Source organism: Barbus barbus (assembly GCF_936440315.1).
Source record: "Barbus barbus genome assembly, chromosome: 39".
Classification (NCBI taxonomy): Eukaryota; Metazoa; Chordata; class Actinopteri; order Cypriniformes; family Cyprinidae; genus Barbus; species Barbus barbus.
In genome coordinates, this window is record NC_136717.1 from 2,571,259 (window position 1) to 2,595,676 (window position 24,418).

The following is a 24,418-nucleotide window of genomic DNA, read 5'->3' on the forward strand; positions in this document are numbered from 1 at the left end:
TATAGCTAATTTATCACTAGAAAAACTGAAATATCCTTAAGCATAACACATCAAGGTTTTGTGTGATCATTTAAGACACTTTTATTAGCATTTACAATGACAAGCATTATATAACACAGCAATTCATAGTGCAACAGTTACAGAGATTAACATAAATCCATATTTTTTTATCATTTTTTCCTGTCTAAAATAGCACTCTCCATTTTAGAAGTACCCCTTCCTCCTTACTCACAGTGAATGAATATTAAAGATACCGTCTTGCTCTGTTGATCACTGTATTTAATATTGTATTTAAGGAAGTCGATTAAATATGTATGGAGCAAATATCACTGAAAGCTGCATGAAAATATTCATAATATCATTGAGATGAAGATCAATCTTGCTGTAATCTAGCCTGTTATTTGTAGATTATTTTATTCATCACTATTTCCTCGAGGTGCTGCGAGTTCTTCCTCCCTGCAAAATAATTCAACACAAAAGCATTTACTGAGCTCTCATGAGTTCAGATTGTTACAGATCAATATGAATCATATCAAAAACTCACTTCTTGCACAGACGATCTGAAGAAGAATCACAGTAGGAGCAACAAACACTGCAAACTCAACAATAATCACAATCACTGCAGGAAAGATGATAGACACAATCAAGAAAAAAGTCAATTGATTTGACTCAATCGGTCAAATGAAATCAAAAGGTATAAAACGATGAAGAATTCTTGCCAAAGCACTGCAGATTGACTGATTCAGCATTAATGAACTGTGGTACCTCTGAATATTGTTTCATCCGTCCTACTGAATTCGGCTTCTGCTGGATCTGTGGTCATGTCATGTTCAGTTCAAACATAATGAATATATAAACCAAACATCACAGAAATGAGTCTGTCATCTATTATAATTTAGGATTTTGCTTAGGACCCAATTGTGCTTCATGCTGCGATTTATGCTTCGTTGATATGCAACCCTTCAGTTTTTCTGAATTAATTATATGATTAATCCAGAGTCTTCTGAAAGTGAGGAAGGAAAGTGAAGTGTCTCACCTGAACTCTTGACAGTATATGTGGCTGAGGTCTTGACTTGATTTTTGTGAGTAACATTGCATCTCCACTCTCTGTTGTCATCTTTATTCAGGAGAGTTGTAGTCAGAGTGCTGATACAGTGATCTGGAGCTGATATCTGATATTTGGAGTCTGATATCGTCAGGGTAACACCAGCCTGATTCAACCAGAACAGCTGAATTTTCTCAGAACGGATCCAGTCATCGCAAGAGACTCCAGCAAATGAATATGAATACAACTGACAGGAGAGAGTCACAGAGCGGCCTGCACTGTTCTCAGTCTGTGAGGATGAGGATGATGAAGAGACTGAAACACAAAATAACACACAAATCACACACTTTTCAATCATCATGAGTTTAAATGAAGAATTTGCACTTTTTAAATTGACCACATAATCGTAAAATTACCATGAAGAACACGCAGATAAACACGAGCATCAGGTCCTAGTTGTTTGTCATTCACATACTGTCTGCAGGTGTAAATGCCAGAATCTTCTTTTGTGACGTTCGTGATGTTCAGAGAGCAGTCCGACTCCAGACTCAGTCTCTCAGTGTTGATCTTCTTCATCCCTAAAGCAATCAGTTCAACTGCTGATAAATGTCTGAATCCGTTATAGTTCCATGAAGTTGATTTGCATTCAGGAAGAGCTTTGTTACAGGGCAGACGGACATTTTCACCAGAACTGATGAACACATGAGTCTCATCCACTCCACTGGAACCTGAAACACAAGAACATTTGAATGATCATTACGTTATATGTTAATAAATGAAAACATACCAGCACAGATAGCAGAAAATTCTTATCATACAGTCTTATTTCCTCACTTAACGCAAACAACACACTCTCCAGAATAAACTATTTTTTCAGGAATAATCCAGTATGTTCTCTTTGAAACAGATGTTCAATTGAACTCTTTCTCAGACTAATTCCACTTAATGTCTTGTAGAGAAAATAGAGATTTCTTTACCTGTAAGAAGTGAAGAGAGAAAGATCAGTCCCAGCAGACACCAATGACACTTAGCAGACATTTTCTCTTTCTGTCAAGTCTTCCTCTTCAGTATATCACAACTCTTTCGTAAAACACTGTCCACCCTTCCTGTTGTTGTTAAATCTGATATGACCAACTGAGGGTTTAGCCCTGACCCTAACTGCATTTGACTGACAGTATATCACTACATGTTGGACAAATGTTGAATTGGCATCATATTCTAGCTAAAATAGTGAATAGTTTAGAAATATGTGAGAACTCAGTTTGCCCACAATGCAGCAGTGACCATCTCTGAACCCAGATTAGACTGATGACAGCTGTGAATGGTCATGGGTCTTGGTTTCATGTGTATCCTTTTAGTTTAGTCTTCATAGTGCCCTAGTTAGTTTCCTTAGTTATTGATTACTTTCACCTGCCTCTCATTAAGTTGGCTTGTTAGCCCTGTGTATATATACTCTCTGTTCTGTTTAGTCACTTGACAGTTCTCATCTTGAGTTAAGTTGTGTTAGTATGTTTGTTTCCTTGCGAATATACTCCTGGTTGATTAAATGTATCTCTATCGAGTCTCTGCATCATGCATCTCACTGATACCATGATATATCTGACAGAAGAACTGACCCAAAAGAAATGGAGAAGCACTGTTACCTCCAGAACAGCCGGATGCTGGAGGAATATGTGGATGGCTATCTACAGCTATACAACAAGGCCCGCTGGGATGATGATACTTTAAAACAACTCTTCTGCAGCGGGATGGACGTATCCTCAGCCAGATACTGCTGTTGGGGGAGGATCACAGTCCTTTTGCCCAGTTTGTGGATTACACCTTGTGGGTATGCCGATCCTCCCTCACCGTGGGAATCAATGAGAACGACGCCACCATCTACTCTGACTCCCCAAGCACATATTTAATCGCCAGCAGTAATGTCTGTGCCTGCTCCAGATAGGATTCATCATCCCCAACCCACAGAGTCCTGGACAACAGGAAAGATCTTCTGCTCTGGATCGGAATTCGATGCCTGAGCCCACTATGGATATAGAGACGGAGCCAACACCCAATACAGACCATGTGTGAGTGCTGCTTTCCACCACAGAGCCAGCCAACGAACCGGTCCCAGAGCTAAAGCCAGAGGCCACTTCTGTCCCAAGGCCAGAGCCCATCACCAGGGCCATTGCAGAGTCTGGGCCATGGGGGCAGTACTTTCTAAAGCCAGCTAAGGAGTGCTGGTTCATCAACAACCCACTAGATCCTGTCCCTCCCAGTCACCTGCCAACCTTGTTGTCTCCATCCTCTCTGCTGGTTCTGTCCAACCCTCGCCTCTCACCTGCCCTGCTGGCATCTCTGAATCACTCCAGCTCTTCGGCTCCACCTTGGATCTCCTTTCCACCAGCTAAGCTCTGTGAGACCGATCCCCTTGCTCAATCACAGGACTCCAGGTCTGTGACTCCAACTAAAGCCCGGCTCACACTATGCGATTTTAGCCACGATTTGTTCGACAAATTTAGAAAATCCTAAAAGATTCCTATAATCCTAGGCTAAAATCGGTTGTCTATATCGCTGGTTTGACATGTTCACCGACAGCCGATTAATGGCCGTTGCGATCAATTTTTTCCTCCGATTAAATTCTGGCAGTGTCAGAAGATTTCAGACACTTTCCTGCAGTGTGACATCTCCTACGACGACCGTCAAACCAGGAACCAATAGGAGCACTGAACTTGATGACGCAATTAGCGCGACAACTTCAAACTTCAACTTCGTTATTTGTAAAAACAATATATGTACAAAGTAAAGTTTACTTAAAGTGTATTTATTAAGGGGCAGGATGTTTAAACTCGAATAACAAAATTACCTCAAGTTCGGTCTGTAGAGCTGGAAGTCCATAAAGTCCTCTTTTGCCCAGCCATGACTTGCTCCACACACGTCGTCTTTTTCCTTTTTTTTTTTTTTTAACATCAAGGCATGTAATTAATAAAACTAACGCTACACGTTGCTGTTGTTTGCTAGCTACCATTATAGCGAGAGAACGCGGGTCACGTATTGATGACGTAAAACTCCGGACAAGTCTTCTTGAGTACGTCCGTTTTTGTCGCGTCTTGACTGTCGTACAGTCTGACATTAAGACAAATGAGATCCTACAGTCTGACATGGGGATCATGTTCGTACAGTGTGACAAGCAACAATCGCAAAAGACTATTAAAAATCGCACAGTGTGAGCCCGGCTTTAGCCTGTCAAAACATTAGCTCCACCTTGGCTCTGCGCTCCCTCAGCTCCGTCATGGTCCAGTATCACTAGGGCTCCACTGGGCTGCCTTTTTATAAAAATAAAAATGTCCCTAATATAACACTTAATTTGTAAATAAAGATAAATGGTTTTGCATAAAAGGACTTTATCTTGCAGGACTTTATCTTCGTGCTGTTTTACTTTCACAATCAAGTCTGTTATATCACAATGCTGAGAGAAAGCACTATATTCTTAACGAGCACAGTAACTGAAACTTAAAACTGTTAAAAGAAAAGGTTCAATAAACTATAGCACAAATTTAATACACTACGCATTAATATCTCCTCACTTTGTGCTTTGAACCTTTCTATGCGGACTTGCAGAGCTCCGTGCAGAATGCGCCTAAGCGCTGAGACCCCTGTGTTTCTTCAAGCGCATCATTCTGCATATGACTTTGTGCCGCTCTGTATTTGGAGCCTTTCGTATCATAATACTTTTGCACAATGAAAGATTATTAATAGCCTTTCTTATTTATCTTATCTATCATGTTTCTGCCTCATTATTGTGCTATACATTTAAAAGAAATGTCTTTTAATTTTACAATATATTTATATATAAATATTACTTGTATTTTACAACAATATAAAGAGTAATGTATATCATTTTAGATTTAGTCCTATACTTATTCACTTTTATTTGTTCCCCACTAACCAATTTTATTTATTTTTTCTAAGTGCCCCTATTATAGATTTATGAAAATTACCTTTGATTCAGTGTGTAACACAGCTCTAAGTGAATGAAAACATCCTGCAAATTTTGAAATGTGAAAGTCCATTGTGTATAAAGTTACTGTCTCTAAAATGTCATGCAAAGGCGGGGTTTGGAAAAATTAATCATTGAGCGAGTCGTTGAGCAAATAAGGTAAAAATATATGCATAATATAAGAAAATGAAAGTGTTTTTGATCTTGCATGTATGTCGGGGGACATGTTGTTGGGGACTCCCAAAACCAAAATATGAACCTTTCATAACCCATAATAGGTGCACTTTAAATTATTGTGCACTAATTATTTTTCTAGAGTAACTTTTGCTACTGAATTATCCACTAACCTAGTTTATAATAGTATTTTTCAAAAAAAGTCATGATCAGGTCAACACACATTGAGGTATAAAAATTCAACACTGATATAAAATTCAACACTGATACTCAGAACTTCTGTTATCAGATCGGGATCAGTTCTGAAAAAGTGGTATCGAGCCACACCCTACTTTGAACTACCGGTTAAGATTCTGCATGTTTTTCTATGGTTTAAGAATTCTTTAGAATTCAGAAACAAAATATGTGATGCAATCACTTCAACTGTTTCCTTATTCGTTAGCCGGTTCGCTTGTCACTCGTGGTTCCATTCGCGTTTCTATTCGCACCTATTGTTTTCTTATTTTCGCTCCGTTTTTCACGAGTTCATCAAACAACAGTGGAAAGCGAATCATTCATCAATCACGGTGAGTAATGGCTTCTCCTTGCATCATCACTTGCACCGCTTGCCACATGTACAGTTTATCTGTCTCTGGCAGATTCGCATGTGATAAATGCAGGGAAATAGGCTGACAGAGAAGATTTCAGAATTAGACACGCATCCAAACTTTAGTTGAGGACAGTTAGAATGTGAGGGCTGTAGATACTTCTTTGGATGCGACTAGCTCAGGGAGTGACCCTGCCACCATAGTCCAATGTTTACCGGAAGCCAGAGCACCTGACATCTTGTGCTGGCTAATGCTAAACGTAAATTCAGTAAGATTATTATCCACGTTGGCGCTAATGATGTTCGACTTCACCAGTCGGAGATCATTCAAAATAACGTTAAAGAGGTGTGTGAAGTTGCAAGTGCGATGTCAGACACTGTAATATGCTCTGGTCCGCTCCCTGCTTACCGTGGCGATGAGATTTATAGCAGACTGTCGTCACTCAATGGCTGGATGTCTAAGTGGTGCCCGCAGAATAACATAGGCTTTATAGACAATTGGAAGAATTTTGGGGGCAGACCTGACCTGTTAAAAAGAGATGGTCTTCATCCCTCCTGGAGTGGTGCTGCTCTTCTCTCTAGAAATATGGCACATAGTCTTAGAGTTCGTACTGGACTAACTGGGGCCCAGGTCAGGAAGCAGACAGACTGGCTAAACCGACCGTCAGTTAATTCTCAGCACAGAGACTCCTTCACCCAGATATCACACTATAGAGACTGTGTCTGTTCCCCGAACTAGAAAATACAGAAAACATCCAAACCAAAGTAATAGTAACAATTTAAATGAGGTTAAAAAAAAACAAATACAAATAAAAACATTATAAATCTTGGCTTATTGAATATTAGATCCCTTTCAACAAAAGCACTTTTTGTAAATGATATGATCACTGACCATAAACTAGATGTGCTTTGTTTGACAGAAACCTGGCTAAAACCAGATGATTACATTACTTTAAATGAGTCTACCCCCCAAGATTACTGTTTCAAACATGAACCGCGTCCAAAAGGTAAAGGGGGAGGCGTTGCTATAATTTATAGCAATATTTTCAGTATTTCTCAGAGGTCAGGTTTCAAGTATAATTAATTCAAAGTAATGGTGCTTCATATAACGTTACCAAAGAAACAAGTGTTAATGATAAATCCCCTGTGATGTTTCAGTGGCATTGAAATTTAGCAGTAGAGCGATGATATCTCAGATTATTATCTAGTCTTGTGTAAACTCCATATAGCTAAAACTGTAAATTCTACTCCTTGTTATAAGTATGGTAGAACCATCACTTCTACCACAAAAGACTGCTTTGTAAGTAATCTTCCTGATTTATCTCAGTTCCTCAGCATATTCAATAGCTCAGAACAACTTGATGATGTAACAGAAACTATGGACTCTCTCTTTTCAAGCACTTTAGATACAGTTGCTCCTTTACGCTTAAGGAAATGTAAGGAAAAGAGTCCAACACCGTGGTATAATGAGCACACTCGGGCCCTAAAGAGAGCACCCCGGAAAATGGAGCGCAGCTGGAGAAAAACTAAATTAGAGGTATTTCGTGTTGCTTGGTGGGAAAATACTCTCTCCTACAGGAAAGCCTTAAAAACTGCTAGATCTGCTTACTTTTAGAAGAAAACAAACAGAAACCCAAGTATTTATTTAATACAGTGGCTAAATTAACAAAAAATATAACATCAGCAGGTGCAGACATTACCCAGCAGTATAGTAGTAATGACTTTATGAATCCAAGATCGAAACTATTAGAGATAAAATTGTAACCATGCAGGTGTCATCCACAGTATCGCATCAGATCCCCTGAGGAACAATTCAACTCATTCTCTTCCATTGGAAATGAAGAATTGTGTAAACTTGTTAAACCAACAACCTGTATGTTAGACTCTGTTCCATCTAAGCTCCTAAAAGAGGTGCTTCCAGAAGTAATAGATCCTCTTTTGAATATTATTAACTCATCATTGTAATTAGGATATGTCCCAAAAACCTTCAAACCGGCTCTCATTACACAACACACAAACACAACACACAACTTGACCCCAAAGAATTAATTACGGACCGATCTCGAATCTCCCTTTTCTGTCAAAGATATTAGAAAAGGTAGTATCATCACAACTATGTTCCTTCTTAGAGAAAAATTATATATGTGAGGATTTCCAGTCAGGTTTTAGACCATATTATAGTACTGAGACTGCTCTTATTAGAGTTACAAACGACCTGCTTTTATCATCTGATCGTGGCTGTAGCTCTCTATTAGTGCTACTGGATCTCAGCGACGCGTTTGATACTATCGACCACATCTGAAATTCGTGGCAGTAAATGAAGAGGTATCATACAAATGACAAGTGCAGTATCCCACATAGCAAACAGACTTGGCCCAAATGCGGCCTCAAGCTGGCACTGCTGGCCACCTGTCGGCAATAGCATGTACCCATTCAGCCAGATCTGGGCCATGTGTGGCAATGATGGCACGGCATGGATCACGGCAAACAATATGAGGACCGATTGTTGGTGGGAGGAGTGTGGCCCAGATCAGGCCGGTGATCATGTGGGCCAGATCAGGCAGTGACCAGGCAGCATATTATGAGACCCATGAAAAACAAGATAAATAAAATATGATAAAATGATCACAGAAATTTGTATTAATTGTAGTATTGTTTAAATTTAATCTTTGAAATAGCAAGTCAAAACAGCAACATAGTGTTGGCCCAGATCCGGCCCACATCTGGCCCGCGTGAAATCCATGCGGGCCAGATGTGGGCCGGATCTGGGCCAACACTGCTTGCTGTCAACATTATCATTTCAAAATAAAGCAAATCAGTAAATCAGTCAACTGCATTAAACTTCACTTAATTATAATTTGATTATATTATTATTCTCAGTACAAGTAATCTTAGAATATTTACATAAAGAGTGAGAGAGAGATATCATTTAATCATTATCATGTAATATTTATTTGGTTTACCATGGGGCACATATTTTTATTCATATGCTGTCATGCACAAGCATTAAATAAAATGATCATACAATTATTATTTTTTTATTCAAATCCTCGGTATCCATATGATGATTTGTGTGAGGAAAAGATCCAAATTCAAACCATTCATCAGCATGTATCTCTTTTCTCTGTAGCTATAGTAACAATTTAAAAAAATTCCATTAAGCAGTTTTACGGCAGCGATATCAAACGCTCATTGGCTCTCGCCAGTTTCGTCATAGATTGCGACATGCCATGTTTCTGTGATGCATGTTTTGAATAAGAAACTGGCGCCCGAGTTGATCGGGATAGTATTTTCGTTTAAGAACTTAAATTATGCCCTGCTCCTCACACTAAACTATTATATTCCGCCAGAGAGGACCGCGACTGTAACGCATCGTCATTTGGACTACTGAGGTACTGCTCTTTGACATTTCTGCAATAAATTCTTGATTAAAAGTGTCTTGTCTGTTACGTTTTTTTTATAGACTGTATACTTTATACACTCACTCCATTTTGGTTGATTTGTTCTTCATAAAAATAAAGCATTTTCAATGCAATACGTTTTTTATTGCACAGTTACATGACCTGTCAATTTTAAGGCTGATTTTCTATTGTGTAATGTACTTTATTGGCATAGTTTGTGTGTACATTACCAAAACGTTTCACAAAATGAATAATGGCGATTATATTAAATGCAATAATATCAAATGTAAGATTCTGTATTGGATCTGGGCTATATAAGGCTCAGGTGTGGCTCAGATTTGGGGATTCTGGTTTACTTAAGGCTGAGAATTGGTACCAATAATAAAAGTTTTGGCCCAGTTCAGGGTGATTACTGGCAGTGACTCGGGCCGGTTATGGCCCACGTGTGGCCCTTGTCTTTAATCCAGTTCTGGGCCACTTCAGGGCCGACATTCTTTGCGGTACTTGGGCCGAGGGAAAAGTGATTGAAAACATTTGCTATGTGGGATGGAGTACCTCAAGGCTCAGTACTTGGCCCCTTACTTTTCACGCTTTACATGTTACCCTTGGGAGATATCATTAGGAAACACGGTGTTAGCTTTCACTGTTATGCTGATGATACTCAGCTCTATCCCTCTTACAAACTAACAAATTTGCAAAACTAACGGAATGTATAGTTGATATCAAAAACTGGATGACTAGCAATTTCTTACTGCTAAATTCTGAAAAAAAGAGGTGTTAATTATTGGACCAAAAACTTTTGCATGTAATAACCTAGATCACTGTCTAATACTTGATGGCTGCTCTGTAAATTCTTCGTCATCAGCTAGAAACATAGGCGTACTTTTGGATAGCAATCTTTTCTTCAAAAAACATGTTTCTAGTATTTGTAAAACTGCATTTTTCCATCTTAAAAATATATCTAAATTACGACCCATGCTCTCAATGTCAAATGGAGAAATATTAATTCATGCATTCATGAACTAGGCTAGATTATTGCAATGCTTTATTGGGTGGTTGCTCTGCACGTTTAGTAAACAAAGTCCAGCTGGTACAAAATGCAGCAGCTAGAGTTCTTACTAGAACCAGGAAGTATGACCATATTAGCTCGGTTTTGTCAACACTGCACTGGCTCCCTATTAAACATTGTAGATTTTGCTAATTGCCTATCAGGCCCTGAATGGTTTGGCGCCTCAGTATTTGAGTGTGTGCTCTTATCACACTATAGTCCTTCACGTCTGCTGCGATCTCAAAACTCTGGCCATTTGATAATACATAGAATATCAAAATCAACTGCGGGCGGGAGAACTTTTTCCTATTTAGCGCCCAAACTCTGGAACAATCTACCTAACACTATTCAGGAAGCAGACACACTCTGTCAGTTTAAATCTAGATTAAAGACCCGTCTCTTTAACCTGGTTTACACATAATAAATTATTGCATTTCTATAATTCAAATCCGTTAAAGGATTGTTTTGGCTGCATTAATTAGATCAACCGGAACCGGGAACACTTCCCAAAACACCCGATGTACTTGTTACATCATTAGAAGAATGGCATCTACGCTAATATTAGACTGTTTCTTTCTTATTCCGAGGTCAAGTCAAGTCACCTTTATTTATATAGCGCTTTTAACAATACAAATTGTGTCAAAGCAACTGCACAATGTCAGAATAGGAAAATGGTGTGTCAATAATGTAAAATGACAAGATTAAACACTCAATTCTCAGTTAAAGGCATTTCATTATTGAATTCAGTGATGTCATCGTCCAGCTCAGTTCAGTTTAAATAAGGTCACCGTAGTCACCGACGAGGTCACCGTAGCCACCTAGATCCAGACTGTATCCAGATCAGACGGTCACTGCAGCCACCCGGATCCAGTCCGTATTCAGATCAGATGGTGGATCAGCACCTAGAGATGACAATTGATCACAATTTGCATTGTTAAAAGCGCTATACAAATAATAGTGACTTCACTTATACGAGCAGAATCAACGTTAAACACTTATCGTCTTAATAATCAGGGTGCGATTTGTAGGGGGGGGGATGGGGGTGGATTTGCCCCTCTCAGGTCTATGCATCCCTGCCTCTGCTGAATTATTTTTGATTCGTGAAACGCACTATGAAGTCCCGTTCTGAATCAAATGATTTGCGAAACGTGCTTTGAAGTCCCGTTCTGAATCACGATACGCGATCCGATTGGAGCCCTCCAAAATAATTTTGCGATGCAATGTTTGACTCAAGAGTTTCAAAAAGCTCCGTTGATAATGTTCTTTGTTCACTTTCTCTATATAATTTATACGTTGTTTGAATCACCGGGAAAATAGCATAGCAGATTTGTAGTTTTTTTTCCTGTTGTACCGAAATCGTACCGAACTGTGACATCTGTGTACCGTGCCACCCATAATATATATATATATTTTATGATATGTTAATGATAAAGTGCTAATATAAGTAATAAATAAGGTAATATATTATTCTAATATGATTATTGTATTTATTTTATTGCCATATATAACAGTTATCTGTATAAATTATAAAACACAAGACAAGGTAATGTTTCATTGATATTATATTATATATATTTATTATCATCTCACACATGGAATGGCATTTTCTATAATGTATTTCTATAATAAAACTACATATCTGATATGACTTAAGATATAATTAGCATCAAACAAACAATATAATTCATATTCTCAAGGAAGATTAAACAGAAAAAAATTCAAATGATTGCACAATCATCAATTTGTTGCCAAATATACTAAGCATGTAAACGACCATTGAACAAAAGAAGAAGAAGAAACAGCATGGTGTGCTTTTTCTTAGTGTCCGTTTCCATAGTTACTTGTTGATTCGTCGCTCTGTTGAGAATGTCTCGAGTCTTAACCGGGAACATACTCTGTGTTGAATGAACTTACTCCCGGACGCGTTTTTGGAACCACATACCTCGAGTAAGCAAGGTTTGGGGTTAATCAACCCAAAGTTCAGGGTTTAGCTGACGGTAAGTTAACCCTGCTTTCTGGAATACACCCCTGGTCTTCATCCATCATATCTGGTCCTTGGGTCTTAACTGTAAATTCCTCACACTACACTTTCATAAAATAGTCAATTACTTACAGCAGTTGTAAGTGTTTTTAGAGCTGTGATCTTACTTTTGAGGTTTGGAAACATGTGAGAACTCAAGTTTAACCACAGTGATAGATCAGCAGAGAGAATCTCCAAACCCAGTTTAGATGGATGCATGTGAAATGTCACTTCCTCTTTCTTCCTTAAGTGAGCTGCTAACAATATAGCATAAGTTCATACTGTTTAATAAACTGAATAATTAAATCCGCTAAACTATAACCCACCAAATCAGAGCTCATACATCACCCTGTCACAAAACAATTAACAGTTTCTAACATTCATTTGAATCCAATTTGATTTCAGTTTCTATCAAATGAAATAAATCTACAGTATGGGAGCACATTATTTAATTAATAACAACAACAAAATGTACCAAAACAATATTAGCTTGTTTGCTATATAGCCTACATTGATAAGAACTGTTCATGTAATTAATTGGTTCTCTAAAAACTACAAAAATGTATTAAAGACTTCCTCCAGTATTTTTGAACAATGTTGTTTCCACAAATATTACACACACAAACACACACACGTGCAGTTCCCCCTTTAATACCCCCCAGTAAGAATTACACCATATAAATGTAAAAAATATGAGAATTTATTTGAATTTATTATTGAAAAATTAACATCAAATGCAGAAAAAAAAACATTAGAACCTCTGAGAACTCCCAGGACCTTGAGTTTATCCTAAAAGAGGGACAGAAAAAAGGAAAGAGAGATAAAGAGGGGACACATATAGACACACAGTTAGTCAGATCTCAATGGTAAATTTGAAGCACACTTTAAGAAGAATTTCTTTGTTGTAGGACCTGCTCTCTTCTTCCATGCCATCTGTTTATAAACTTCTCAGTTTCTCCATCCAGCACACTGCAGTATTTGCAGAAAAATAAAGAAATCGTCGCCTTGGAATTACAAGGTTCTATTTGACATTTGTCAAAATTAAGTTATTCACATGTTCTTATGTGATTTTTTTTTTTTCAGTTTTGTACATTTTAGGACTTTTTATTTAGAAAACAAAAAAGTTATATCTACAAAACCGAACTCTAACTTGGTTCTATCTGTGAATCAGCCAATCAGCTCTTCGAATGCCCGCAAGAGCAGTGTTGCCAACTTAGCAATTTTGTTGCTAAATTTAGCACTTTTTCAGACTACCCTAGCATCTTTTTCTTCCAAAAGCACCTAGCAACAAGTTTAGCTATTTTTTTTATTTATTGGCAACTTTTGTTGCATTTAAATTACACAGAAAGAGGAAACCAAAGATTACCTAGCATGAATTAAGTTATGGCATAATTGTTAATTTATGATACACCTTGTAGCTTGTACCTGTGATTGTTGATCAGTTAGTACACTGTAAGAAAAATATCTAGAAACATGGAAAAGGTGCTAGAAATTTTCCAAGACATATCCGTTATCTATTGTGTAACCCCATGTGGCAGTATGGAAAAAAAATATACAAGGATTTTTAATGTGTTATGGCCGAGCGGAGGAAATCAATTACCCGGAAGTGAGGAAATGTGTATTTAGGGTGGAGCTGCAGTAGGTGGATACGGAGAGAGAGAGAGGAAGTGCTCGGAGCGGTCGGGAATGGCGAAGGAAAGAAGCCGCGGCGGGTTTAGCGACGACTGTGGTGTGAATGAAGAGAATGAAGGAAGTAGCTTAGAAAAAGACGATGATTGTGCAGATTTGTCCGCATTGTGATGCATCGATTAATTTCAACACCCCTAATTCAAAATACAACAAATCTCATAATTTGCACTTGATATATTGTAAAAAAAAAAAAAAAAAAAAGTTGTTGATTTATCTCATTTATCTGCACAATTACTAGAAATGTGTACCTTGGATATTATACAATATGCATACATACCCTTTTTTTCCAAGACGTTTCCAACTCTGGCTTTGGACCAATTCTGTAGAATGGCCCATAAATCATTTATTTTAGTCCAGACCTCCGCTGGGAAGAGACTGGACCTCCTGGAACTTTAATTGAATTGACTTGTATCATAAAGAAAGACTTTATTTGTATGGTTTTGTAATAAATGTGTCATGATAGATCAGGTAGATCTCTTGTCGTAGAATTGCATTACAGAACAACTGTTTTGTATATTGTAATATATTAAAGTAACAGGCTGGATGTATATTAACCTTACAAAGCATATCATAGAAGATCATATATTTTGTCTAGAGCTTCATAATTTGGGTGATTTCAATTCCTTTTAATGAGATTTTTTTTAGCAAGTCGTTAAATCACTCGAGACTTGACTCCATTGATAAAGACTTGTGAACATCGCTGTATGGTTCCTCCACTGAGTGGATCTTCATGTGTATCTTCAGGTGACTTTTAAAAGCGAAACTCTTTCCGCACTGATCACATGTGTGCGGCTTCTCTCTGCTGTGGATCTTCTCATGTGCTTTCAGAGATTCTGCCCGACTGACTCTCTTGTCACAGTGTGAACACTTGTAAGGTTTCTCTCCAGTGTGAATCCTCTCGTGCAGTTTTAAAGAGCCCGCTGAGATAAAAGTCTTCCCACACTCAAAGCACACGTACTCTCTCACACCAGTATGAGTTTTCTGATGTACATGTAAATTCCACAGCAGTGAAAAACTCTTTCCACATACAGAACAGGAATGTGGCTTCTCCTTCGTATGAACTACCAGGTGTGCCTTCAGGTTTGACGACCGAAGAAATGTTTTGCTGCACTGATCACACTTGAACGGCTTTTCTCCGGTGTGGATCCTCATGTGTCCTTTAAGGCTTGCTGATTTTGTGAAACTCTTTCCACATTGATCACACTTGAACGGCTTCTCTCCGGTGTGGATCCTCATGTGATCATTAAGATGATTTTTGAATGTGAAACTCTTCCCACACTGTTCACACATGTGCAGCTTTTCTCCAGAGTGAACTTTCATGTGTCCATTAAGGTGTGCTGATTGCCTGAAGCTCTTTCCACATTGGCCACACATGAACAGCTTCACTCCAGTATGGACACTCATGTGACCCTCAAGACTGACTTTGTGTGAGAATCTCTTTTCACACTGATCGCACATGAACGGCTTCTCTCCGGTGTGGGTCCTCTTGTGAATATTAAGACTGTGTTTGTATGTGAAACTCCTCCCACACTGATCACATATGTGTGGCTTTTCTCCAGTGTGAACTCTCATGTGTCCTTTAAGATGTACTGGTTGTGTGAAACTCTTTCTACATTGGTCACACGCGAACGGTTTCTCTCCAGTGTGAACTCTCATGTGACGCTCAAGACTATGTTTGTATGTGAAACTCTTCGCGCACTGATCACATGTAAATGGCTTTTCTCCAGTGTGGATTTTCATGTGTTTTTTAAGGTTTCCTTTTTCTTTGAATTGATTTCCGCACTGATCACATGCGAACGGCTTCTCTCCGGTGTGAGTGTAGGCGAAAGATTTATTGGCTTTTCTTTTCTTTAAAAATTTATTTTTAGTCTTTGGACAAGTCAACGGTTTTTCTCCAGGTTTGACATGATGTTTCTCCTCCACTTCACTCAGTTCTTCACTGTCCTTGCTCTCTTCCATGGGACCTGAAATAAAACAAATAATTAAAAATGACTTTAAATAAACCAATATTCAAAGAGCAAAATATGAAAGTGATTCCTGATGTAATAACAGAAACAAGACAGCTGCTGTAAAACATTATAATCATTCTGGTGTTTTTACATACACAGAGCTGTAGTTCACTGACAAGATACGAAATATTGCGTTCATTATCAAAGGCATTTCATATGCGATAATGAACGCGATATTGCGTAGCTTGTCAGTGATAAGGCTGTGTATTAAATGGCGCTCCAAGCAGGTGATGGAGATTTAGCGCTAATCACAGGAACCGGCTTTACTAACGAGATGCGCATGATCATCGCGTTCGATATATCGCCCAGCCCTATATACAGGTTTGGAACAACCTAAGGGTGAGTAAATGGCAGACTTTTCATTTTTGGGTGAACTATCCCTTTTCAAAAATTAAAACGCATTCGGGCTCGAAAGACAACTCACTAACTAATGTTCTGTGTGAACAGCGCATGCAGACAGCTGCATCTCTGACACACGCAAGCCACCTGAATTGGCAAATACACACAAAAGTAGCCTTTATGTCAAAATACCCGTCTTGCCAAGTAACTTTGTAGATTTAACAATGATTAATCTATATTTCTGTCAGGACCACTATCGTCAAAATGATAGATACTTTGCATAAAGTTTAGTTTGGCGGTATGGTTTTGTTCTGGGCAAAAACTCCCTGCCCATCCATGCAGCCAGTCATGAATGAGCAGGGAGAGCAGCGATAATAATAACCCCCCAATGGGTTAACAGAACAGAACAAAGCAGATATCATTAATGATATTTAAGTGTAACATTGTTCAAGAAAGAAGTCTGATTCAGCAAGGAATATCGGAAAGCCAAGTCCTGACTGTACAAAAGGAGTTGGGGATGATGATTAATACTGAATAGAGCTTATATAGGAATGTCGCGATAGGTGTCATATTCCTATAGGTAGATGTGATCAGCTGAGAATCAGTTGATGCAAGCTTGACTCACGTGACCTGCCAGAACTAACGCTCAATTTAATTTATACAATGGAGTACATATGCACCGATCGACCAGATATTTTTGTTTTATTTCAGACTATCTTCTGTTCTGTGCTTGCACAAACTGCACTGCAATCACTTTTATAATTTTTTACAATCATTATTATAATCAGTCTGCAAACGGCTGTTAACAGAGGCCAGAGAAGTTGAAGATGGACGCAAAGAGGAGAAAATACTGTAGCAGACAGAACAAGATCACTGTTCATGATGCACTAAAAAATATAGGAAGAAAATCCAAATATTGAATTTTACATTAAAAAGTTTCCGAGGGGAAAACTGGCTGTTTTCAGAAAAGTTGACTTTTTTTTTCATCTTGCCTCCGTATAACGCATTCAAAGTAGTGTTAATACGCGCAGCGCTGCTGTGTTTAAAGGGGGGTACAATGCTGTTTCATGCATTCAGAGTTATTTACACTGTTAAAGAGTTGGATTCTCATGCAAAGCATGGACAAAGTTTTAAAAAACTATTTGGACGTACAACAGATTATTTCTGTGCCAAAAATCCTACTTCCGGGTTCCTACAAGTTTTGGAAAGTTTTTCTCAATCATGGCTCTTGATGACGTAAATGAGGGTGGACCTCCTTATATGGACATTTCTCCCAGAAGAACGCACCCATGCACACACTGACCAGAGCGAGAGCCGGGACTCGCTCGGGAAGAATGTCTCTTTTTCAGGGGAGCACTGGAGTTTCTCAAGTGTGTTTGTTGTCGAACGTTTTCTAAACGAGGCCCAGTTCGATGCTGGATTTGCACATCGTTTGATACTGAAAGATGAAGCAGTCCCAGCTATAAAAGATCCCAGTCATGATCTAGAACTGCAGATGGTAAGTGAAACGGTATCAAATGTCTCTGTTTTGTTTTCCATCGGCGCTCAAGTGCTCGTCACGCTTTAGCTCCACCCACGACATGCCTCCAGGAGCTCAGCTTTTTTCGGAGAGAATCATAAAGCTGCATCTTTCTTTTAAAATATGACAAAACCAAAAACTTCTTGGAGATATGAAGAATGCAATACTACTCTAAAGGTACTCATGATTAAAGGGATAATCCACCCCAAAAATGAAAATTGTCATTAATAAAAAGCTTCGTTCATCTTCGGAACACAATTTAAGACATTTTAGATGAAAACTGGGAGGCTTGTGACTGTCCCATTGACTGCAAAGTAATTCTCACTGTCAAGGTCCAGAAAAGTATCGTCAGGATAGTCCATCTGCCATCAGTGGTTCAATCGGAATTTTATGAAGCGACGAGAACACTTTGTATGCAAAAAAATAAAAATAAAGATTTTTTTTCAGCAATTCATCTACTCTGTGTCTCTCCGCGTCACCGTAGCACCATTTTGGAGATCATCCACTGAACGCAAGCAGCATACGCTCTTCTGTGTCAGCCGCAACACCAGGATGCGCTATTTTGTTCAAATCAAAGCGTAAATACCATAGACTGTAAAAAGATGGACGATGCATCTCCGCTTCCTTCCACTATAGAAAAGTGAAGCCAAAGCATCTCAGTATGAGTATGAGTATCTTCAGTAAATGACGTCATTTGGAACTCGAGTCTGCGCAGTAGAGATTTGTTTGGAGCCAGAGTCTGCGCAGTAGAGATCCGTTTGGAGCCAGAGTCTGCGCAGTAGAGATTAGTTTGGTGCCATAGTCTGCGCAGTAGAGATTCGTTTGGAGCCAGAGTCTGCGCAGTAGAGATTTGTTTGTAGAGATTCGTTTGGAGCCAGAGTCTGCGCAGTAGAGATCCGTTTGGAGCCAGAGTCTGCGCAGTAGAGATTCGTTTGGAGCCAGAGTCTGCGCAGTAGAGATTCGTTTGGAGCCAGAGTCTGCGCAGTAGAGATTCGTTTGGAGCCAGAGTCTGCGCAGTAGAAATTTGTTTGTAGAGATTCGTTTGGAGCCAGAGTCTGCGCAGCAGAGATCCGTTTGGAGCCAGAGTCTGCGCAGTAGAGATCCGTTTGGAGCCAGAGTGCGCAGTAGAGATTCGTTTGGAGCCAGAGTCTGCGCAGTAGAGATTCGTTTGGAGCCAGAGTCTGCGCAGTAGAGATTCGTTTGGAGCCAGAGTCTGCGCAGTGGAGATTTGTTTGTAGAGATTCGTTTGGAGCCAGAGTCTGCGCAGTAGAGATCCGTTTGGAGCCAGAGTCTGCGCAGTAGAGATTCGTTTGGAGCCAGAGTCTGCGCAGTAGAGATCCGTTTGGAGCCAGAGTCTGTGCAGTAGAGATCCGTTTGGAGCCAGAGTCTGCGCAGTAGAGATTCGTTTGGAGCCAGAGTCTGCGCAGTAGAGATTCGTTTGTAGAGATTTGTTTGGAGCCAGAGTCTGCGCAGTAGAGATTCGTTTGGAGCCAGAGTCTGCGCAGTAGAGATTCGTTTGGAGCCAGAGTCTGCGCAGTAGAGATTCGTTTGGAGCCAGAGTCTGCGCAGTAGAGATTTGTTTGTAGAGATTCGTTTGGAGCCAGAGTCTGCACAGTAGAGATTTGTTTGGAGCCAGAGTCTGCGCAGTAGAGATTTGTTTGTAGAGATTCGTTTGGAGCCAGAGTCTGCGCAGTAGAGATCCGTTTGGAGCCAGAGTCTGCGCAGTAGAGATTCGTTTGGAGCCAGAGTCTGCGCAGTAGAGATTCGTTTGGAGCCAGAGTCTGCGCAGTAGAGATCCGTTTGGAGCCAGAGTCTGTGCAGTAGAGATCCGTTTGGAGCCAGAGTCTGCGCAGTAGAGATTCGTTTGGAGCCAGAGTCTGCGCAGTAGAGATTCGTTTGTAGAGATTTGTTTGGAGCCAGAGTCTGCGCAGTAGAGATTCGCTTGGAGCCAGAGTCTGCGCAGTAGAGATTAGTTTGGAGCCAGAGTCTGCGCAGTAGAGATCCGTTTGGAGCCAGAGTCTGCGCAGTAGAGATTCGTTTGGAGCCAGAGTCTGCGCAGTAGAGATTCGCTTGGAGCCAGAGTCTGCGCAGTAGAGATTCGTTTGGAGCCAGAGTCTGCGCAGTAGAGATCCGTTTGGAGCCAGAGTCTGCGCAGTAGAGATCCGTTTGGAGCCAGAGTCTGCGCAGTAGAGATTCGTTTGGAGCCAGAGTCTGCGCAGTAGAGATTCGTTTGGAGCCAGAGTCTGCGCAGTAGAGATTCGTTTGGAGCCAGAGTCTGCGCAGTAGAGATTTGTTTGTAGAGATTCGTTTGGAGCCAGAGTCTGCACAGTAGAGATTTGTTTGGAGCCAGAGTCTGCGCAGTAGAGATTTGTTTGTAGAGATTCGTTTGGAGCCAGAGTCTGCGCAGTAGAGATCCGTTTGGAGCCAGAGTCTGCGCAGTAGAGATTCGTTTGGAGCCAGAGTCTGCGCAGTAGAGATTCGTTTGGAGCCAGAGTCTGCGCAGTAGAGATCCGTTTGGAGCCAGAGTCTGTGCAGTAGAGATCCGTTTGGAGCCAGAGTCTGCGCAGTAGAGATTCGTTTGGAGCCAGAGTCTGCGCAGTAGAGATCCGTTTGGAGCCAGAGTCTGCGCAGTAGAGATTCGCTTGGAGCCAGAGTCTGCGCAGTAGAGATTAGTTTGGAGCCAGAGTCTGCGCAGTAGAGATCCGTTTGGAGCCAGAGTCTGCGCAGTAGAGATTCGTTTGGAGCCAGAGTCTGCGCAGTAGAGATTCGCTTGGAGCCAGAGTCTGCGCAGTAGAGATTCGTTTGGAGCCAGAGTCTGCGCAGTAGAGATCCGTTTGGAGCCAGAGTCTGCACAGTAGAGATTCGTTTGGAGCCAGAGTCTGCGCAGTAGAGATTCGTTTGGAGCCAGAGTCTGCGAAGTAGAGATCCGTTTGGAGCCAGAGTCTGCGCAGTAGAGATTCGTTTGGAGCCAGAGTCTGCGCAGTAGAGATTCGTTTGGAGCCAGAGTCTGCGCAGTAGAGATTCGTTTGGAGCCAGAGTCTGCGCAGTAGAGATTTGTTTGTAGAGATTCATTTGGAGCCAGAGTCTGCGCAGTAGAGATTCGTTTGGAGCCAGAGTCTGCGCAGTAGAGATTCGTTTGGAGCCAGAGTCTGCGCAGTAGAGATTCGTTTGGAGCCAGAGTCTGCGCAGTAGAGATTCGTTTGGAGCCAGAGTCTGCGCAGTAGAGATTTGTTTGTAGAGATTCATTTGGAGCCAGAGTCTGCGCAGTAGAGATTCGTTTGGAGCCAGAGTCTGCGCAGTAGAGATTCGTTTGGAGCCAGAGTCTGCGCAGTAGAGATTCGTTTGGAGCCAGAGTCTGCGCAGTAGAGATCCGTTTGGAGCCAGAGTCTGCGCAGTAGAGATTCGTTTGGAGCCAGAGTCTGCGCAGTAGAGATTCGTTTGGAGCCAGAGTCTGCGCAGTAGAGTCGTGAGGTGGAGCCGTGGAATCAAACTCCCGCACACCCAATCAACTACAACGACACGCCCCGTTTTTATAGCATCAAATTACTAGCTAAAATGAAACTTGTCAAAAAAACTGAACAATTTAACTTGATAACAACTACCTTAAATGACCAAAACTATATTTCGGAAAATTGTATTGGAAGTGTAGCCTTCGTTTACATGGAGAAGGCGGGGTTTATGACCTGTACTGCAGCCAGCCACCAGGGGGCGATCAAAGAGCCCGCAGTTTCACTTTTAAGGACCTGTGAGGCACACCCAGTAAATGCACGTAGAAAACGTTGCGGCTGACACAGAAGAGCGTACACTGCTTGCGTTTAGTGGATGTCTTTATTTTTTATTTTCTTTGCATACAAAAAGTATTCTCGTTGCATCATAAAATTCAAATTGAACCACTGATGACAGATGGACTATCCTGACGATGCTTTTCATTCTTTTCTGGACCTTGACAGTGGTAATTACTTGGAGGGTTGTGACTGTCCCACTGACTGACAAGTTTTCATGTAAAATATCTTAAATTGTGTTCCGAAGACGAACAAAGCTTTTATGGCATGTGTCAAACTCAAGGCTCAACTCAGTTTGAATCAGTAAAGTGTTCATGAAGACGATACAAAATGAAAATTAAAAGAAGCTGTTTTTTTGCAATCAGATCAACCGGTAAACTCCTGGAAAATCTAAGGATCCAGTAAGGGAATGCATTCAAACAGTAAGTTCAAAACAGGGCGAATGCAGAGAAAACACGGGCAATGTAGATAATAGTACTCACGTACAGATGTCAGTAAAAAAATTAAAAATCATCAAGCTATTTGGCTTAAAAGCACGAGTGTTTTATACTGGATGCTGGCTGAAACTGTTTTAGTTTACGCAGTAGTCAGTGGTTTAGTAAATCTGGATCAGTCAGGTCAAGGTAGCTCATTTAATGGTGTTTTGGCATCCCCCTGTGTTCCTGTTTGGTATCACAGATTGACTTGTGCAATTTTCTTTTCATTAAAAGTGCTGTAAACTAGCATTGTGATGCTGCTTCGCAACAGTGTATCATGATAAGTGCTATACAAATAAATGTGAATTGAACTGCAAACCATTATTAATTAATTTATTGATTTATTTTGGCACTATATACATTCAATGCAAATTATGAAAAGTACTTTTTTTAGTACTTTAGTTTGTATTTATTTATTTATTTATTTTTTGGTGGGGGAGTGGGGTTGAGTACTGCCACTTCTTTTTTTTCTACTACAAGCATTGATTGCGTATCATATGCATGCCAAAGTCAGTTTCTGCGTATAAATTGCATGCTAAATAGACACAGAAAATTTCACAAGACCATTTGTTTTTTTTAAATGCCATATCTGTCACACGTTCTTAGCAGCTCACAATTATTTGTTGTACCATAAATGTAACAAAAAAGTTTAACAAAGTTAATGTAATGCGTTTTTTAATGATACTTGTCTTTATTTACATTGATTTATTGAGTAATTTGGATTTCTTAACCTGATCAATTTAAACGAATTATGTTAAAATAACACAGAGCGATAACATATTATTACATCTATTCAAATGCATATGCAATATTTGTAACTTAAGGAGAAACAGTTATTTAACAATATTTTAAGGAGTAGTACATTTGTACAGTCTTACAGTTTCAACCGGCCCTTTGATGGCAGCCATAAAGTTGAAGTGGCCCTCAGTGAAAATGAGTTTGACACCCCATGGGTTTGGAACGACATGGGGGTAAGTGATTAATGACAAAATGTTCATTTTGGGGTGGAGTAACCCTTTAACATGAGATTGGGTGAAACTGTGTGTTATGTCCCCTTTAATCTAATCTACATTATTTGACAGATTTTATAACTAGGGCCACTGAATCTGACGAGGTATCTGCAGGTATCAGAACATCACATTTAATGCTGTTTAGTACCATTTTCCAAACTTTTTCACCAAAAAAATAAAAGCTGGGAAAAAACTGGATGACATATGAGCTGTAATGGATTATGGATGGCTCACTCATGTAGATGTATACGAATGAACAATAGATCCTTTCACATCTCTGAGCTGAAGTAAACCATAGCAGGGTAACTGTATAGATTTATATGGGAGACCTTAGCAAATAGCAAATATAATTTTAACATTAACATGTTGTCCGACAGTAAAAAGCAGACAGAAGAGATAAAACATGTCATATTTACCTTTTTTGTGCCAGGATAATATAACACAATGTCATAAATATACACTAATTATTTTAGGCGGCAAACAGCCTAAAAACAGGTAAACCTTTCAGATTACACAAATGTAAAAAGTGAATCTGATGCGTCTCACAGTGTCTGGGTTCAACACAGTTTAGATGCTAAAAAACTACGAGTTAAACACACATCTTCTCATTGGTCCATCGCATATTTAAGACGTTTTAATGATAATTAAGCCCTTAAGGCAAAAAAAACAAAACAATAGAAGCCCAATAGAAACCATCACAGAAATTCTAATGGTTTCCATTAAAATACCATTATAAACCATTAGCTTTTTCCAGTAAAACCATTACAAAATTTATTATGGGCACTTTTCCAATAGGATTTAACATCCCACCAATAGAATCCATCACATACACCATTATAGTTTCCATTAAAACCATCAAATCCATTACATTTTCTATTGTGTTTTGGGCAGGGTCCTATTGTTTTTTTCAGCAGTGTATTTTCACATAATAGCCAAATGTAGCACAAACTCATGAATGAAGAATAAAGACCCACCTCCATGTTCCTCGTGTTTTATTCTCCAGGTTTCTGGTTCAATCTTGTTCTCCTCACTCTCCTCTTTAACAAACACCATCTTCTCAGATGATACTCCTCCAGATATTCCTGCTGTGAGGAAGAGAATATTATTGACCTGATTCAGAAACTACAGAAACACATGTCTATCAGTTTGTATAAAGGCACAATGAAACCGAGCTCTTCCTCTGAGGTTTAATGGTGTTTGGTAAACAAACACACTTGTGTTAGCACCACCCGCTGGACTGGAGTGAGAAGAGAAAATAATACGAGAGAAATATACTTAGCGACCCAGATCGCAATCAGATGTTGAATCAAATGTTTTATTTTATAAATAAAACAAATTATT

The 24,418-nt window shown here is 39.7% G+C and overlaps 2 protein-coding genes and 1 long non-coding RNA gene across 3 annotated transcripts in view; 1 reads left to right on the top strand and 2 right to left on the bottom strand.

Annotated features, from left to right (window-relative positions):
- LOC306858963 overlaps positions 1 to 24,418 on the top strand; it is a 1,377,007-nt gene that overhangs the window by 1,169,399 nt on the left and 183,190 nt on the right. The gene's annotated exons all lie outside the window — the stretch shown is intronic.
- Positions 62 to 2,118, bottom strand: LOC306858944 (uncharacterized protein). Its single transcript, XM_079399759.1, has 4 exons — positions 2,023 to 2,118; positions 1,462 to 1,773; positions 545 to 1,360; positions 62 to 456 (listed from the first exon to the last, which is right to left on the bottom strand). The coding sequence occupies exons 1-3, from the start codon at positions 2,081 to 2,083 to the stop codon at positions 981 to 983; spliced, it is 753 nt and encodes a 250-aa protein (XP_079255885.1). The 5' UTR covers positions 2,084 to 2,118; the 3' UTR covers positions 62 to 456; positions 545 to 980.
- On the bottom strand, positions 12,932 to 24,259 carry LOC306858894 (uncharacterized protein). Its single transcript, XM_079399677.1, has 2 exons — positions 24,052 to 24,259; positions 12,932 to 15,906 (listed from the first exon to the last, which is right to left on the bottom strand). Exons 1-2 carry the CDS (start codon positions 24,128 to 24,130, stop codon positions 14,600 to 14,602), a joined length of 1,386 nt encoding a protein of 461 aa, XP_079255803.1. The 5' UTR covers positions 24,131 to 24,259; the 3' UTR covers positions 12,932 to 14,599.